At 39.9% G+C, this 18,912-nt stretch overlaps 2 protein-coding genes and 1 pseudogene across 3 annotated transcripts in view; 1 reads left to right on the forward strand and 2 right to left on the reverse strand.

Annotated features, from left to right (window-relative positions):
- The window catches only part of LOC147335374 (Fc receptor-like protein 5), a 43,899-nt gene extending 26,647 nt beyond the window's left edge, over window positions 1-17,252 (reverse strand). The window contains exons 1-5 of the mRNA XM_086278477.1: window positions 17,172-17,252; window positions 15,718-15,753; window positions 15,223-15,493; window positions 14,509-14,768; window positions 14,108-14,386 (exon numbers count right to left, since the gene is read on the reverse strand). Coding sequence (XP_086134603.1) covers window positions 14,108-14,386; window positions 14,509-14,768; window positions 15,223-15,493; window positions 15,718-15,753; window positions 17,172-17,208 — 883 coding nt within the window. The 5' untranslated portion in view covers window positions 17,209-17,252. The remainder of the gene's footprint in view (window positions 1-14,107; window positions 14,387-14,508; window positions 14,769-15,222; window positions 15,494-15,717; window positions 15,754-17,171) is intronic.
- LOC147335375 (low affinity immunoglobulin gamma Fc region receptor II-like) lies at window positions 902-9,821 on the reverse strand. Its single transcript, XM_086278514.1, has 7 exons — window positions 9,500-9,821; window positions 3,739-4,002; window positions 2,220-2,459; window positions 1,841-1,948; window positions 1,650-1,715; window positions 1,328-1,378; window positions 902-1,020 (listed from the first exon to the last, which is right to left on the reverse strand). Exons 1-7 carry the CDS (start codon window positions 9,819-9,821, stop codon window positions 995-997), a joined length of 1,077 nt encoding a protein of 358 aa, XP_086134640.1. The 3' UTR covers window positions 902-994.
- Window positions 11,111-13,947, forward strand: LOC147335376 (uncharacterized; annotated as a pseudogene). Its single transcript, XR_015126689.1, has 3 exons — window positions 11,111-12,228; window positions 12,874-13,067; window positions 13,246-13,947. The product of XR_015126689.1 is annotated as an uncharacterized LOC147335376 (transcript).
- Window positions 17,253-18,912: the final 1,660 nt, after the last annotated feature.

The raw sequence follows: 18,912 nt of genomic DNA on the forward strand, positions 1-18,912 counted from the left end.
TACAATACATGCATAAGTTTCAAAACCACAAATGTTCTGTTGACGACTTTTGACACATTTAAAAGGACATCTTCTCCGTCTCGAGGCCAGGTGCTTCCTATTAATCTTCTAACTCTCGCTTATCTCCTGGAACAAACTGTCCCTTAGGCAGACACAATTTTGCAGTCACAAGCTTTTGCAAACTATTATTTGAACTCTTACCTAAACATGAGTCTAACTACTGTTTGTGTGTGTGTGTGTGTGTGTGTTTCGACCTCAAAATGCACTCGGCCTCACCCCGCCCGTTGACGCTTCTGACCTTTTACCAGACAGAAGCTCTCTGTGATAGGTGTAATAATCTTAACTAAGAACATGTGTAATCTATTGAATAAATGCTTTGATGAAATGATAATTAATGTAATGGTAATGATGGTTATGAATAGTAGCAGTAAAATATTTCCCTGATCTCCACAATTGCTTATTGCACTGTAGAGGCTGGTGAGAAACAGTATTTCGTTTCAGGCTGGGTAACACCATACGAAATGACAGTAAACTTCTTGAGTCTTGAGTCTAGTGGGATATTTTCATAGTATTTGAGTACTTCTTTTCCTGAAGGAATGGTTTAAAAAATTCCTCCACCACTTGCTATTAACAGCTAATCATAAATGATGTAATAATCAGTGCGTCCCAGGGTGGCTGTGGCTACAATGTAGCTTGCCATCACCAGTGTGTGAATGTGTGTGTGAATGGGTGGATGACTGATATGTAAAGCGCTTTGGGGTCCTTAGGGACTATTAAAGCGCTATATAAATACAGGCCACAGGCCATAATGGTAGCTACTTTACTGATAATCCTTATGAATTGTTATCAATACAGAAAGATGAAGATGTCCATGCAGAGTGAACTCAGACAGAAAATATGTGTTTAATCTGGTCAAATTGATCTTGAAAATGACTGAACATCCAGCCTGTAGAGCTGTCCACAGAACAGCTCAGGATCATGCTGCTCTCTGGACCTACATCACATGGGTCACCCAGTTTCCTAAAGAGCAAACCACAAATAAATTAAAGATAAATTTACAATTTCAAATATCTTCAGCTTAAATGAGCAGAATTGCAATAATGAGCACATTAGGTGAATGCTCTCTTTCAGGGCGTTAATGACCAACACTGAACATCTGTATAATACACTCTCAGTCTGAAACAGCTGTGCACTACATTAAAATTGTGGGTGTAATCAATTTCTGCCCAAACTAAAATAATAATGTTAGTATTGATTTTAATGATAATCACTGTTATTTTATAACCACACATTTTCCACTAACTATACATTAAAGTTGACACTGTACCATTTTCAGTATTTCCAGAGCCTCTGATTGTCTCATAGACACAACGATCACCTACAAGTCAGAGAAAATGATTCACCACATGTCTGTGATACTAATGTGAACACAAGTATTCTTGTCAGTAACATTTATATTAAAATACAATGAGATAAGCTTTGTTGTCAGTGTAAGCACAAACATACCCTGAAATTGGAAAATTTGTTATTACTTATAAATGCTGTACATGATTAAATGTTGTTATTGTCTTAGTTTTGTTTAATTCAACAGTGTTAAAGCTGCAGCAGAGAAAAGCATCAGGATATTTTAAACTAGATGAAAAACTAACCATGAAGAAGAGAGGAGTAGACCTGTTGATTTTCATCCTGACTCACCCTCTGCTCATCGGCAGAACCTTTATTAACAATTTAAAATGAAAATATTGCATTTACATGGTTATGTATTATACATTTTTGCAAATGGTTTCCAGTTTAGGAACGTTGCCCATTCAAACACTTTAAAGAGTGAAAAGAGTCTCACCTTTCTTTCTGTAGAGGTTTTTGAACAGGAACAGGAGGAAAATAAATATGACTCCAAAAATGAGTCCAGTGATCATCAGAACAAGAAATGAAGAACTGGATACAGCTACTGCAAATAAGGAAAATGAACTGTTAACTTCAATAAACTGAACTGAACTTGCTGTTTAAATTCTCAGGGATTTATATCTGCTATCACTCTCAAACCAGGGAATTGTATACATGTTAGGCATTTGTGTTAACCACAGTATTGTTGAAAAAAAAATACATGCCTGTTTTAAGATCATATTATAGTGCAGTAGACAAGGTATCTACTGTAAATGTTTTTTGGATAAGCCACCTACAGTAGGTCATGAAAAATAAAGTGTTTTGATCCTGCTCACCTTTAACTGACATCCAGCTCTGTGCTGACTCTCTTCCTGAGTACTGACACTTGTAGAAACCTTCATCAGACTTTGACACTGCAGAGATCTTCAGCTCCCCTCGGGGATCATTTTGAATAATTTCGTCATTGTGATAAAAAATCACATTGGAAAGTATTTTCTCTCTTGAACTGCAGCTCAGACTCACAGACGTTTCTTCAGTCACAGGATGAACAGGACTCACCAGGATAGGATCATAATCTGCAAAACAGGCAAATCACATTAGTTCTGGTCACACTTTTAGGGATGGAAAGAGCCTTAACAACAACAACAACAAACTGAATTGCACAAAGTTAGAGTTTTTAAAACCCTCCTGTCGTGTTTACCTCTCGTCCCTTACTTTAGTGTTTTTCGGTCCGTTTTAACTGCTCTTAAATTAGCACAAAAGACATTTTTGAAAACCAAACTCAGTTCCTGTGGATCTTTCAGTGGATCTTTTAGTGGTCATTCGCTGGGCCATTCAGGGGGTCATTCAGTGAGTGAGCGAGTGAGTGGATTCCCATTCATTTCCTATGGTGGTCATTTTTGATGGGGAACACCACAGGTTTAACAAGGTTGATTAAAACACTCAAAATTCAATGAGAGAGGTCATCATTACTTTTTTATGTTCTCAGCTTTAGTCACTGATCACTTTATGGTCTCTGTGTTGTCTGTGTTTCTGTCTTTCAGTATTCCCAGACCTTCCTCTCTCCTCCTTGTGTTAAATTAGTCTTCTTTCTCCATCTAATTGTCTTCTTTCCTTTTTTTTAGTTACAGTTTGATCTTGTTTATCTTGTCTAGTTTTATTTCCTGTCCTTATTCTCAGGAATTTCTTGATTGTTTTCAGTTGTGTCTGGTTCCCTGCTTGTTTCATTTCCCCTCACTATCTCTTGTATATAGTTTTTTATTTTTATCTTTTCTTGTTTCGTCCGTGGAGGTGTGTGTTACCTAGGTCTGTTTTCCGTGTACTTCATGAGTGCTCCACATTATTTCTGATATTTGGATTGCATCATTTCTTTATTTACTTCGGATTTTGAATGTTGGAAATCCCAAGAATAATCAGCATTTTTTTTTTTATGAAAAATCACTGTGTTATCCACATGTTTCCTGTGTCCTGCCTGTGAGTCTGCAATATAAATTTAGTGTACCAGATTTTTTAACTTTGGGGTTTTCTGTAGGAAGGAGTCTAGGCAGAGAAGTGCAGACTTCCTTCCCCTGGCCACTCTTCTATGGGCTCACTGTTGTTGTACAGGGACTGAATACGCTGTGACAACAGGCAGGGTACCCCAAGAGATGTGATCAAATGCATTCTCTAAATCCATCAAGCAAAATTGCCCCTGACAACATAGCTCCTAGGATCACTGGAATCCACAAACCCCTCCACTGTGATAAAGTGGAGATTCACAGAGGGGAAATTTCTGAACCATTGAGGAAAATATTTAGGTCTTCTTTGCCACATACAATGACTTACACCAGGTTATTGGGGTAATCATTTACATACCGTGTACAGTGATGTTGACTGCATTGCTGAAGTCTCCTGATTCAGATTCACACCAGTACACTGCAGTATCTGACTTTGATGTGTTGATGTTGTATGTAGATCCAGTCATTCTGCTCCAGTTAGAAGAGTTCAGTTGGCCATTATCAGAAAACTTCCTCACTCTCCACTTGGCAGAGTTTCCCTCACAGGTCAGTGAGACAGAGTCAGAGGTGAAGTGTTGCACTCTGTCAGGACTCACTGTGAGTGACGCTGCTGAATGAACATCTGAAAACAACATGCAGCGAAGAGTCAAAGCTCAGAGATGTTAAATATTATTTTAATTTATCTGGTATATTTTTTTTACTATGTGCTAATAAGTTATAAGTTAACAAGATGTTCGTTTTGGTCAACCTAAAAATTGTACCCTGGATAAGAATGGCAGCATTGTTATGTGTACAAATAAATAAATCTCAAACAACACTATTCAAAACCTTAAGCCATGCCTCATTTCTTAATAGTTTGTAAGGAAAACGGGAAATGGAAACATGCAAACATAAATGAATGTATCATATATAAGACAAGGATTGTGTGCATAAATAAAGTAAAACTTTGGTATTACCACCTTTATTTTTTAACATAAGCTGAACTCTCGTAGGCAAAATGTCTTGTAATTTATTTAACTAGTCCTCCGGAATAGTACTTAAAGAAGTTAAAATGATGCCAAACAGACTACCAGTGTCGTAAAAGAATATCTGGATTGAAAAACACACAGCGGTCTCTGTTGGGAACCCTATCAAATTGTTTATTGTATGAAGAATAAACAAGTGCATCTCCATTATTATCTAACATGCATATATGTATATACACACACCAACACACACACAGGTACGCACGTGGACACAAATACATGTATACATATACACATGCATACATCATCCAATGAGATAAAACACCAGAATAACTAAAATAAAAGTGGTGTCAAAGAGATCCGAAAGCCTTTGAAAATAGATAGGTCGTCAAACTTGATTTGAAAATTACAAAAAAAATTACAAGGAAGAGGATTTTATAAAAGAGGGAAGACTGTTGCAGAGTCTCGGAGTGGCGATGGAGGAAGCCCTGTCACCTCTGGATTTTAACTGGGAGCGTGGAACCAGTAAAAGCATCTGACTGGAGGAACGCAGAGTTCGAGTGGGTAGGTGCAGGCTAAGGAGATCTGAAATGTAAGCTGGAGCCAAGCCATGGAGGGCTTTAAAAACAAATAATAAAACCTTGAAATCAATTTGGTATATAACTGGCAGCCAATGTAAAGCTGTGAGTATCGGAGTAATACTGTCTCTCTTTCTGGTGTCCGTCAGGAGCCTTGCGGTCGCATTTTGAACAAGTTGCAGGCGGAACAGGCTTCATTGACAGACGCGTAAATAAAGAGAGTTACACTATTCACGATGTGATGAAATGAAGGCATGGATAATGGTTTCCAGATCTTTAGATGACAAGATAGTTTTGAGTTTAGAAATGCTCCTGAGCTGGAAGAAACTGCCACAAACAACTGTAGAATCAAAAATGAAAACAAGATTTTTAACATGGGGATGTAGATTAGCTGATCGTGGGCCCAAGTCATTTCTTATGAGACTAACAGAGTCTTGTTTGCCAAAAATTCTAATGTCACTTTTGTCATGGTTTAGTTTGAGAAAGTTCAAAGACATCCAGCAATTTATGTCACTAAGACAATCTGAAACTTTCTGCAATGTGCTATCAATGCCTGGTTTTAAAGAGAGATGTGTATCATCTGCATTAGAGTGATAGGAAATTTGGTGTTTCTGAAAAATAGAGCCTAATGGGAGCATGTATAGGGAGAATAAGACAGGGCCCAGAATAGAGCCCTGAGGCATTCCACAAGCAAGTGTAAGCAGGGCAAGAGTATTTCTTTCCCTGCATCACGGAGTATGCTCTGCTCTCTAAGGAAGAGGCAAACCATTTTAGAGCACAACCTTGAATATCAACGCATGTCTTCAAACAGTTTAATAGGATTGTGTGGTCAACCATGTCAAATTCTGCACTCAGGCCTAGAAGAATTAAAACTGTACTTTTTCTAGAGTCACCAGCATATCATTGAACACCTTCAGTAGAGCAGACTCTGTGCTATGGAAGGCTCAGAAACTAGACTGATATTTATCCAGAATACTATGTGTATCTAAGAATGAGGACAATTGATGGGGGGGCAACTTGTCATGGTCCTGGGTCATTATGACCCAGCGTTCTCAATTTTCTTGTGTTTTTGCATTATGTTTATTTCATTTGTTATTTTAAGAATTTATTCTGTGGTGCACATTTCATGTTAAACAAGTTTGTGAATTTTCCATTAAGACTCATCATAAAAACTAAAATAATAAATATATTATCACTACTCGTTTGTTAGATTTTGGACTGTTTGTTATTTATGGCCTGTATGTCTCATTAATCTGAGCTTAAATGCCTTAAATTCTAAAAAAAACCTGAATTTCTGGATGATTCTGAATGAAAGAAATAATCAGACGAAACATACTGTACTATTTATCACCGTCTACTTTGGGTTAAACACACCAAGGACATTTTTTGAAACCGTTTAAAATTTTTATACAGTCACATAAAGTAACATTTGTTATGTTTCCAGTCAAAAGTGACCGGGAATATTTCATTTGTGTACATCTGACCCTTGTCTGACTAGTTTCTGCATCCCAGAAACTGCTGGTAAATTCATTTCTGGATCTATACACATCACCCATATATGCTTTGGTTTCTTTCTGGGTTACCTCCTTCCAATTCTTTTTGTAAATCTGTTTCCCCTCCAAGTTGGTCATGTTTACCACTGGGTTTGATGGACCCAGTCCAGAATAGTTCAAAGCAGGATTTGATGTCATCAATACAGGACACAATAAATTTTGTTGGTGCTCTGGTCATCCTGATGACATTTTCAGCTGAAAACTAACTTAATTCTCAGGTGGGGATAAGTTCCCATTCTTTTACTTGAATCTGACAGCAAACTCTTCATCACTGGATTCCTCCTGATCAGTCATTTCTTGGTCTGGATTGCACAGATTATGTTCCCTGCCGTCTTCAGCTTCTGACACTTCCTTATCTAATCCATCCTCACTGTCAATTTCCTGGCCACATTTGTCCTCACTAATGTGGTGATCAAGTAGCCTCACATAGGGTATATCAACCTGCCATGATGTTGCCAAACAGTGACCTTTGAGTAAGACCTCAAAAAAGCATTATACATCAAAGCTACAAGAACAGTTCAGTGCTGTTGAAACAATGTTGCAGCTGTCTGTGAGAAATGCCAACACAGGAGTTGTTTCCATGGAAGAGAGGCTCTAGTGGACAGCAATTACCAAAGTGGCTACCAGAGAACCCAAGGTGCTTGTACAGTGGGGCAAAAAAGTATTTAGCCAGCCACCGATTGTGCAAGTTCCCCCACTTAAAATGATGACAGAGGTCAGTAATTTGCACCAGAGGTACACTTCAACTGTGAGAGACAGAATGTTAAAAAAAAATCCATGAATTCACATGGTAGGATTTGTAAAGAATTTATTCGTAAATTAGGGTGGAAAATAAGTATTTGGTTACCTCAAACAAGGAAAATCTCTGGCTCTCACAGACCTGTAACGTCCTCTGTAAGAAGCTTTTCTGTCCCCCACTCGTTACCTGTATGAATGGCACCTGTTTTGTCATGGTCCCCGTGCCTGCTCGGCTGGCCCTGTGTGGCTACATGTTATGTTTTGTCTATTCTCTCTCTCTCCTCTCTCTCTGCTCGCTGCCTGGGTGGAGCTCATTGTGAGCTCCCGGCCTCCACCACCTGTAGGCAATCACCTGTGGCTCCTCACCTTGTTTGCTCCCGCTACTTAAGGCAGTGACTGAGAGCACCTCGCCGCTGGACTATTGAGTAACGCTCGTCAGTGCTACTTTAGCCTCGGCCAGTTTTGAGCTCTGTCCGTGAAAGTTCCGTGCTAACTCTTGTTCTCTGTATGCAGATTTCTCGTGGTTGGTTTGGGGACTCTGGACGCTTTTCCCGACCCCTCTCTGCACCCCTGGGAACCCTGGCCCCCTTCTCCTTCACCTGTATATAGTGCACCTGGAGTGTGTAAATAAACCTGTTTTTCTGAGATTTCAGTCTGCGCCGAGTCCTCCCTGCTCCTCCGTGACATGTTTGAACTCATCATCTGTATAAAAGACACCTGTCCACAGCCCCAAACAGCCAGACTCCCAACTCTGCCATGGCCAAGACCAAAGAGCTTTCGAAGGACACCAGGAAAAGTATTGTAGACCTGCACCAGACTGGGAAGAGTGAATCTACAATAGGCAAGCAGCTTGGTGTGAAAAAATCAACTGTGGGAGCAATCATCAGAAAATGGAAGACATACAAGACCACTGATAATCTCCCTCGATCTGGGGCTCCACGCAAGATCTCATCCCGTGGGGTCAAAATGATCATGAGAACGGTGAGCAAAGATCCCAGAACCACACGGGGGGACCTGGTGAATGACCTGCAGAGAGCTGGGACCAAAGTAACAAAGGTCACCATCAGTAACACACTACAACGGCAGGGAATCAAATCCCGCAGTGCCAGACGTGTTCCACTGCTGAAGCCAGTGCATGTCCAGGCCCGTCTGAAGTTTGCCAGAGAGCACATGGATGATACAGCAGAGGATTGGGAGAATGTCATGTGGTCAGATGAAACCAAAGTAGAACTTTTTGGTATAAACTCAACTCGTCGTGTTTGGAGGAAGAAGAATACTGAGTTGCATCCCAAGAACACCATACCTACTGTGAAGCATGGGGGTGGAAACATCATGCTATGGGGCTGTTTTCCTGCCAAGGGGACAGGACGACTGATCCGTGTTAAGGACAGAATGAATGGGGCCATGTATCGTGAGATTTTGAGCCAAAACCTCCTTCCATCAGTGAGAACTTTGAAGATGAAACGAGGCTGGGTCTTCCAACATGACAATGATCCAAAACACACCGCCCGGGCAACAAAGGAGTGGCTCCGTAAGAAGCATTTGAAAGTCCTGGAGTGGCCTAGCCAGTCTCCAGACCTCAACCCCATAGAAAATCTGTGGCGGGAGTTGAAAGTCCGTGTTGCTCGGCGACAGCCCCAAAACATCACTGCTCTCGAGAAGATCTGCATGGAGGAATGGGCCAAAATACCAGCTACTGTGTGTGCAAACCTGGTAAAGACCTATAGTAAACGTTTGACCTCTGTTATTGCCAACAAAGGTTATGTTACAAAGTATTGAGTTGTATTTTTGTTATTGACCAAATACTTATTTTCCACCCTGATTTACGAATAAATTCTTTACAAATCCTACCATGTGAATTCATGGATTTTTTTTTCACATTCTGTCTCTCACAGTTGAAGTGTACCTCTGGTGCAAATTACTGACCTCTGTCATCATTTTAGGTGGGGGAACTTGCACAATCGGTGGCTGACTAAATACTTTTTTGCCCCACTGTATGTGTGTGTATATATGCGCATGTATGCGTGTGTCTGTCCAACTTTTAAATCTGTGAATTTGACCAGAATGCAACATGAGAGTTAAAAATGACAAAAAAGTCTGACTGAAAATGAGGAGTGGCTCATAACTTTTGCACATTGCTGTATATTAATTTTTTCTTTTTTGCTATCACTGTAATTGATGAAGGAAAGAGTTACAAAACAAGGAACAAATAAATTCAGTCTGGCTTGATCATAGTCAGAAATGACATAACTTCAGCTCATTGGAATAAACAGAAACAAACTGACCTGCAGACCAGACAAACTTTGGTTGACTGTGATCGGTGTGATACTCTGGGTCTCCTCTTCCAGCTCTGCACACATATCCTGCTGTGTGTGTCTGTCCATGAATGATGTAGGAGTCCTGTGCAGTCCCACTGCCATCAGGTAGCAGCTCATAACTGGAGGATTTCTCTGATAGATCAGGAACAGCTTTATACCAGTAGAAGCTCCATCCTGCAGACGGATGTTCAACCTCACAGTTCAGAGTTACTGAGGCTCTAGGACTCAGCCATGATGGAGACACAGTGAGGACAGGACGGGGTTTATCTGCTTGAAAGACATTTCCCATTATGAAAACACATTACAGTGTGAATATGATATAGTTTATTTTTTCTTAGTCCATTTAACTATCACACTTTTGTCAGTTCATAAATTATTCTTTTCCTGTGATCTGGATGATGCTTCTCTCAGACATACTGATCATAACAACAGATTTACCAGAAAACACAAGACTTCTTATTAATGTAAAGTTCAGATGCCAGACCTCACAGGAGGAGATGCACATAAGCTGACAAATTGAAAATCTCATAAATCACATCATCAATAAAACAAACTTAATCATCAGGTTTTTGCATCTCCACACACACACGCGCACACACATACATTCTTTGCATTCTGATTTTCTTCCCATATAAATGAGCTCAGATTCTGCTTAGAGTAATATTTAGTATCAGACCAAATTGGTCGGTCAGTCTGTAATAAACTGGCTCTTTTTAGGGTGTATTATCATCTTAAGATGCAAGCCTCCTGCTTGAGCTGTCTGGAGGTGATTGGGGGTGCTGAGGATGGTAGTAATAACCAAAGTAACACAGGAACAATATTTTTGATGTTTTTCTTCATCATTTATGTGTTTTGTGTTAAACACTTAAAGTCATAGTGAAACAGACAGTGTGTTTCTGTGTGTTTTATTTATTTTGTATGAGATGATAAGGCAGGATGACTTTTATTCTTTTTTGAGCAAAATCATAATTGTTTTCATAGTTACAGGGCGTTTGAAATTACAAATGGCTAGTTTATTTATTTCAATATTGTACTACGTGAGGGAGCAGCATATCAGCATTGCTCTCCGATACCCTCCGTATCCCTCCCTAAAACTCCTCTTAAAAACACAGCAACAAATATCAATACCTCACAAAATGGAACATGGGATGTGGGAGCACACAGAGGCCAGCAGGTGGATGAGAGAAAGGGGAGGCTAGAGGAGAAACCCGAGGCGGCCACCGGTACGAGTGTCAGGTGAACTGAACTTTAGTTCAGTTCTTACCTTGTGGGAGCACATGAATAATAATGAATAATCATAACGAGACAGGGGAAGCTAGACTGAATAGAATGAACGTAAAAATATGGGACCTTCACAGTAAAACAAGAAACATGATGAGGGAGTGGAAGAGAGGCAGACGAGATGGAGCGAGGGAACATGAAGGAGAGTACAGACACGATGGGCTGGGGAAACATGAATAAACACGATGGAATAAAAGACGAGGGGCAACAAGGCACAAGAACTCACAATTAAATAAACACTGACACACAGCGGGAGACTGACTATGGAATGTAGCAATTGTCAGCCACTTCCTCTACATGGATGACATCAAGCTGTATGCCAAGAGTGATTCATTGATCTACACCAACAGGATATACAGCAACAACATTGGAATGCCATTCGGACTGGAGAAGTGTAGTTGGATGATAACAAAGAGAGGGAAGGTAGTCAGAACTGTGGGGATCGCATCAAAAGCTACAAGCACCTGGGAATCCCACAGGCAAAACAGAACCATGAAGAGGCATCTAGGAAAGTTGCAACCACCAAGTACCTGCAGTGCGTCAAGCAAGTCCTGTGGAATCAGCTGAACGATAAGAACATAATCCGGGCTGTCATCATCTAAGCCCTGCCTGTGATCAGGTAACCTGCCAGGATAATAAGCTGGCCAAAGGCCCCTGCACGGTATGTACCACTGGCAGATAGAAGAAGTGGCTGACTTCCAGAAATCCTACCAGTGGCTGGACAAAGCCGGAATGAAAGACAGCACGGAAGCACTAACCATAGCAGTACAAGAACAAGCTCTGGGCACAAGAGCCATAGAGGCTGGGCTCTATCACACCAGGCAAGACTGCAGGTGCAGGCTGTGTAAAAATGCCCCTGAGACAATCCAGCACATAACAGCACGGTGCAAGATGGTAGCAGGCGGGGCATACATGGAACGCCACAACCACTTGGCCGGCATAGTATACAGAAACATCTGTGCAGAGTATGGCCTGGAAGTCCCGAGGTCAAAATTGCAGACGACCACTAGGGTGGTCGAGAATGACTGAGCTAAGATCTTCCAAATACAGAGGAAAAAAATAGTGAACCAACCGGACACAGTAGTGATAGAGAAGCAGAGGTAGATGGCCATAGTGATAGATGTATTGATACCAAAAGGCAACAGGAAGAAGGAACACGAGAAGCTGAAGAAATACAAAGAAGAGCTGGAGAAGATGTGGAGGGTGAAGGTAACAGTGGTCCCCGAGGTATTCGGACCATTCGGTGCACTGACCCCCAAGCTAGGCGAGTGGCTCCAGCAGATCCCGAGAACAACATCAGAGATCTCTGTCCAGAAGAGCGCAGTCCTAGGAACAGCTAAGATACTGCGCAGGACCCTCAAGCTCCCAGGCCTCTGGTAGAGGACCCGAGCTTGAAGGATGGACTGCCCACAGAGGCGAGTGGGGAAATTTTTTTTTTTTTTTACACATTTTAGCTCTTCGGAAAAAAGTAAGTAAATTGCAGTGGGTTTTAAAATGCTTGTTTCACATAAGAAATATGTTCAAAATTCATACAAAATAAACCCTGTAGACCATTTGCAGACGTCATCAAGTCACTATTTCTCTTTCTAGGATGCCCGATAATCCAATAATCCAATAATCCAGCTGAACAAAGACAACATTAAATCACTTCTTGTAGCTCTATCAGTAACCAAAACAAATAATCAAAGAGAAGCATAAATACTGCAATCTAAAAATAATGAATAATGCCTACTTTTTTTTTTTTCGCAGAACTAGTGTAATCTCAATAGTCTCCTGTTACAGCTAAATGGTAAAATGGCCTGTGTTTATATAGCGCTTTATTAGTCCCTAAGGACCCCAAAGCGCATTACATATCCAGTCATCCACCCATTCACACACACATTCACACACTGTCTGCAGCTGTCTGGAGGTAGTGAAGTTTGTGGTAATAACAACCATAACATTATTTTAGCTTCCCTTACTCAATTTTCCTCCATCTGCAGCTCTCAATATTCTCACTGAAGCTCCAAATATTATTCTTCATCTTTACGTTTTTGTTTTCATCTCTTCTGATGATCCAGTTCAGGGTCACAAGATATTGGACCCTATGCCAGACAGTGGTGCAGTACCCTGTGGGAGGAACTTGGAGAACCCGGAGACAATCCATGCAGAAGCAGGGAGAGCATTCAAACTCCACATAAAAAGATCTCGGCCAGATGGTGGATTTGAAACCAGTGCTAACCACTGAGCCACCATGGAGCTTGTATTTGTCATGGTGAATTAAACAGTGGACTTTTTTCTGTACTGTAAGAGATTGCAGTATTTGCATAAGATGCTAGGCCAAGATGACCTTGTTTTTTTTAATAGAAATTGTAGATTTGTGGTTATTTGTTGAAGGAGTTGAAAAATAATACATCTCCGATCCTATTTATTTCTGTCATTATTGTCCTCAGATGATGGAGCAGCAGGTCAGCATTGGCGTCTCTATACCAGCTGAAGGTTCATGACACAAAGTGGTGACAAACTGTCTACAATGAGGCTACTATCAGCTGCAGCTCTTTGTCTGACTAACAATGTAACATGCTTTGTAGACCATTGAATTCATCCTGTGCTGACCATTGTTAGATTTGTATTGTTGATTGTCATTTATGCTTAGAAATATTTACTTATATATGCTTAGAGTTTTGTAATTAGTTGTAGATTGGTAGAGGTTTTGATCCTTGATAGTCTGCAAACTTTGTGTGTATTAGACAGCACTTTGGGAGCATGAGAGGTCATACCGTGTCTTATTGTTTTATGGTAGGATTAACGTAGTTGCGTCTGTTCTAGTCTAAGTGCTCTTTGTTTAGATGAACTGCAGGACTTCCTCACCGTGTTATCTAGGATGAACCATCTAGGGTGAGGGGGAGGCTACCCTCTTCCTGACCAAGGATGTTTGACCCTTTGATCAGCAGTCCACACACACACACACACACACACACACACACACACACACACACACACACACACACAGGCAAGGTACTCTTTGTGTGTATGTAGACGTCATATGTTAATGAACTTATGCATATTCATGTAACCTCAATAAAAGAACAGTGGTACGGGAGAACGGACGAGAGCAACTGGTGTCAAGCGAAGGAACGGTGCCTGTCCGGTTCTCTCCCGTGCACGAGAAACATGAAGAAGCTTGCCTACTTGTGTCTTGCTTTGCAGTGTAATTATATTGTCTTCAACGTTCCAGCGAATAGGTTCAAGCTACAAACCTATCAACCATTATGACATTTGTCAAATAGAGATCACACAACAAACATGACTTACTTGATGCTGACAATGTGAAGGCTTCACTCCACTCTGTTGAAGAATATGAGTCATCTCTGCGTCGACTCTTACACATGTAGTCTCCACTGCTGGACTCAGAAACTCTGAATGTCACATCATTATTGTGTGTCCACTGTGTGGTTGTGCTGGGTCCTCTCCATTCATACTCCCACTCAGTGGTTTCACCTCCTTCCTGCACCTCACATGTCAGAGTGATCGTCTCACCTCTGAATATCTGAGGCCAGTTGGGTTGTTGTTTTACAACAACTTTATTGGAAACTGTTCACACATATTAACAGTTGAGATACAAATAGAAACATGAAATCAACACAGAAAACTTCACATTGTATGTTTGATAATCATGAGTGAATGTATATTTCAAACTAAATGACTGAACTCACAGGTTATCTCAATGGTGACATCATCACTTATATCAGTGTAGTAAACTGGGTTTCCTCTTGTTCCTCTGCAGCTGTAGATTCCTCCTTCAGATACTCTGATATCTCTGTTTTGTTGACCTCTGATTTGAACTTCATAGGTTGTTTGGGTTCGTCTGAACCACTCATATTTCCATCCATCAGAGCTCTGCACAGAGCAGGTCAGTGTCACACTGCCCCCTACTGGTATGATTGTTGTTCCTGCTGTCAGTGTGGCCCAGGGTCTATATGCTGTTATGAAAGAGGAAGAAAAATAAATATGTTTTTCATTATAACAACAGAAGAACATTAAAAAAAACACAGTTTATATTTACATTAATATTTGCTGATCTCTAAATAACCGTAGTCTAAATGTTTGTCCATTCTATGGCCCTAAATGTAAACTAATGCTGATTAGTTGGTTTAGATAACAGAAACATCATCACTTTAAACTTCATGAAGCTTTTCATGTTTCTTCTTTTCCTTTAGAAATGTAATTAAATTTAATTTCATCCACGATTGACTCTGTTGTTAAAACTCAATTTGTTAATTTTGTTAATGACAACTTGTGAGTATTGACGCACTGACTTTACACTGGTCCTGGTTAAAGTTCAAGTTTCAATGACAAATTTAATTAAATGTTGTTCAGTTGAGTATTTGAACAGGGATCATACATTTATGCTGTCGGTCACTGAAGACTTACCTAATACAGTTATAGAGACAGTATTACTGATCTTTTTATCATGTGAGCTCTTCCTGTCACCAATGCACTGATATTCACCACTGTAACCTGTAGATGTAATTTCTAATTTGGAGTCTTTGTTTGTCCTGTAGGAGAAAACTTCTTGACCATCCTTGTTGATTTTGTAATACCAGTCAGTGTCTTCTCCTTCATTCATGTCACATTTGAATGTAACAAACTCTCTGATGAAAAAACTGGACGATTTGGGTTCAATAGTTAGCACAGCATCTAGAATCCAACACAACCACACAGTTAACAATCTGAAACACTTCATGTACTATTGAAGGCACAACCTTTGTTTATATTCACAAAATTATAAAGATAGTGATAGATATATAAATAAATAAATAAAAAGAAAAAATGTAAAGTGCTTAAGACTGAAACAGTAGTATGTAAACAGAAGTAAGATAAATGAAAAACAAACACAAAAAAAGTGAAAAGTGTTTTGTCACCTTGAGCGTGTCCAGTGCAGAGAAGCGTACAGAGCACTAAAACAAAGACAGAAACTTCAGACATTATCAAAGTAGCGACACTCAAATATGTCTCTGTAGGTTGTCAATCATCATAAAACAGGAAACAGAGTGGAAAGCAGACATGACAACACAAGTTTGAAAACATGAACCAGAAGACAGGAAACATGACAGACTAACACAGAAGACCTAAGTGAAACATAACTAAACTAAACTAAACGCAACCAAAGGCAACCAGGTACCTCCCCCTGGTTTATTATTACTAGTCTTATTGTTTGTGGATCTGTATTTCTAGCTTTAGTTGTTGTTTGTTTTGTGATTTCTAGTTCTTGGGATTTGTTCCTGTGCCCCTCATGTTTAGTGTAGGTTTAAGGTTCTGTCTTCTTGTTTATTTCCCCAGTCAGTCGTGTCTCATGTCGCAGTTTGTTACTCCTGTCCCTGTGCTCTGTGTTCCCTCTGTTCAGTGTCAACGTCGTGCCTCTGTGCCTGTCCTGTGTGTCCAGTTTTGCTTCCCTTTTCTTTTTTTTTGTTATTCTCTTTTTATTAAACAACCTATATAAACACAAATAATCCAAAATAAACATATAATCAAGAACAGACGTAAATAAAAAAAAAATAAAATAAATAAAAATAAGAAAAACAGACGGGTGTACCCTCTAGTGTGTATGTACTCGCACACACATATTCACTCACACACCCATATTCTTAAGCATACATACACATAACTACTTACATATGTGTTCACTTGTAGTCTCATACATACTAACATATACATATAAACACATAACGATTCAGAAATGTGGCATATATAGTTACAGAGATTCAAACAAGATCGGGTCTCCTTAACCGGATGTAGTGTTTCCATTTACCCCAAATTTCACTAAATATATCAAACTGGAGTCTTTTAATGAAGGTAATTCTTTGCTTCCCTTTTCTCGTTAAGTCTGGTTTGTCCCGGCTGTGTTGCCACCTGTTCCCCATCATCTTGTTGTCCTGCCTGTGTGTTTAAGTCCTGTCATTTGTCATGTCGCACCCTCATAATGCTGTGTGTTTCTTTCCTCCCTGTTCCAAGTCAATTCCTAGTTTTCAGTTCCTCGTTTATTTTCTAGTGTTTGAGTTTCTAGTTTTGCTTTGTATTTGGATGAAGTTTTCCAGCATTAAAGCTATCGTTTTGAGTTTACTCCTCTGTTTACGAGTCAAACATCCTGCCTGCCACACAGAAAACCATGACAACAGATCTTTCTTGGATAAACTAAAGCAGCTCCACATACAGACTCAGATTAGAATGAACCATCAAAACATGTTGATAACAAAACATGAGAGTCCTCTGATCACATGACCTGCAATGGTACAAATAACTGATGCTCTGTTCTTCTTACTAAAACATGTTTATGGATCAGTATGAATCGAAAAATAGGAGTCAGTGATGTACTCACAGAATAGGCCCAGCTCACAGAGCAAAGTGGCTCCCATCCTCACATCCAGCAGTGACACGTCTGAAAACTTCTACAACTTTCTGTAAAGAGAGAGAGTGAAGCAGCAGCACAGCAGATACCAAAGAGCTGTGAAGGAAACAAAGAGTTTTTAAAACTTCTCTCAACTTCCTTCCTTTTACACTGAAATAGCAACTTAACAAGATCTGACCACAGCATGGTGTGACATCTTTATACTCTCCTGCTGCTGCAGAAACATCAGGTACTTTCTTTATGAAAAGGCCTGTAATATAAAAACTAAACTGAACAAAAACAGACATGCAGTAAAATTTATTATACAAATATCAGCGTGACTGAGCAGGTAAAAAGGCAAAATAAGATCACAATTTCAGGATAACTTTTAAATGTGAAGTGTTTAGGTTATCTTACGTGCCAAAAACACAACAAGAACACAGCTCTGGCTGCACCTTCACACACCACACACACCAAATACTGTTTGTCATAAACCATTAGAGGCATCAAATCACAGCATCGAAGCATCATCATACAGAAACATACATAAAAAGACACAAAATGCTAATGTTGCACTAAAGGCTGCTGCACAAAATCATTACATTGCTTCAAATATCCAATTAATACATTTCCATGAACAAATACAGTCATCTGTCCAGGGTGTATCTCACCTCTCATCAGCTGGGATAGGCTCCAGCCCACCTGAGACACTGAACTTTATAAACAACCAAGAAAACAGATTCATACAATATTAAGGTTTTCTTAACTGACAAAGCTGAGCTTGACTCATTTAAAGTATTTCATTACACTAATGCAAAACATAAATAGTGTCCCTAACCAGAAGTGGGCATGAAGCAAGAGGAAGTCCTGCCCTCTCTCTCAGATTATACGTGCTGCTGTTTCCATGGTGATGTAAGCTGTGTCAGTGACAACACAGTGGGCTGGTTCCTGGGAAATGTGAGTAATGTTTTGTTTTTTGTTTTTTTAAACTGAAATTTAAATAAAACTCTGACTCTTTTATAAACTGTTTCCACTGAGAACTATTAAAGCAAATCCAAAATGTACACCTGTTTGAGCTGAACACATACAAAACATTGTAAGTCTGATGTTTGGAGAGCAGAGCAAAGCTGCAAACAGAGCCACCGTGTGAATGCTATATTTGTGTTTCTTGCTTGGTTTCCTGATGCACATATTTTTGTATATATTTCATATATACACATATGTGTGTGTGTGTGTGTGTGTGTGTGTGTGTGTGTGTGTGTGTGTGTGTGTGTGTGTGTGTGAGTGTGTGCGTGTGCGAGTGTGTGCGTGTGTGAGTGTGTATGCTTGTGTTTGGGGGTGCGTTTGTGTGACCACCTGCTTACCAAAAGGGTCATAAAGGCAGGAAGTTCACTAAGCAAGAAAACAGAACCCTCACATAGATGTCCTTATAATAAAACGCTTCAGCCTCCCCCACCAACAAACTGGTTGGAGAGGTGGTCAGAGACAAAGGAATGTCTTTGATCATGCTGCTTGAACTAAGACTTACAAATTTAAGTAACACAATGACAACATTTAACAATTTGACTCTAACATTAATAATTCCTTTCTTGAACTGTCTACTACAGGTTTGTGACTGAGCTTCTTGGAGGTGAGACATGTGTCTCATGTTCAGGTGCTTTCTGACACCTGCATCACACCATGGAGGTCTGCAATGATGACTCAAACTACATGGTGAAATTTAAGGCTACGT

The sequence above is a fragment of the Aulonocara sp. 'chitande type north' Nkhata Bay genome, linkage group LG3 (genome assembly GCF_057382095.1).
Source record: "Aulonocara sp. 'chitande type north' Nkhata Bay isolate Kocher_YH1m ecotype deep benthic linkage group LG3, A_spYH_male_GT1.1, whole genome shotgun sequence".
Taxonomy (NCBI): domain Eukaryota; kingdom Metazoa; phylum Chordata; class Actinopteri; order Cichliformes; family Cichlidae; genus Aulonocara; species Aulonocara sp. 'chitande type north' Nkhata Bay.

What these genes read in the sequence shown, in the direction of transcription:
- LOC147335375 (XM_086278514.1), bottom strand. Translation starts at nt 9,821, where the DNA reads ATGGGAAATGTCTTTCAAGCAGATAAACCCCGTCCTGTCCTCACTGTG. An exon ending in AAAGTTTGTCTGGTCTGCAG is followed by an intron (nt 4,003 to 9,499) that starts GTCAGTTTGTTT and finishes TGTTGTTTTCAG; the next exon opens with ATGTTCATTCAGCAGCGTCA. An exon ending in AAACCTCTACAGAAAGAAAG is followed by an intron (nt 1,716 to 1,840) that starts GTGAGACTCTTT and finishes TTGTTAATAAAG; the next exon opens with GTTCTGCCGATGAGCAGAGG.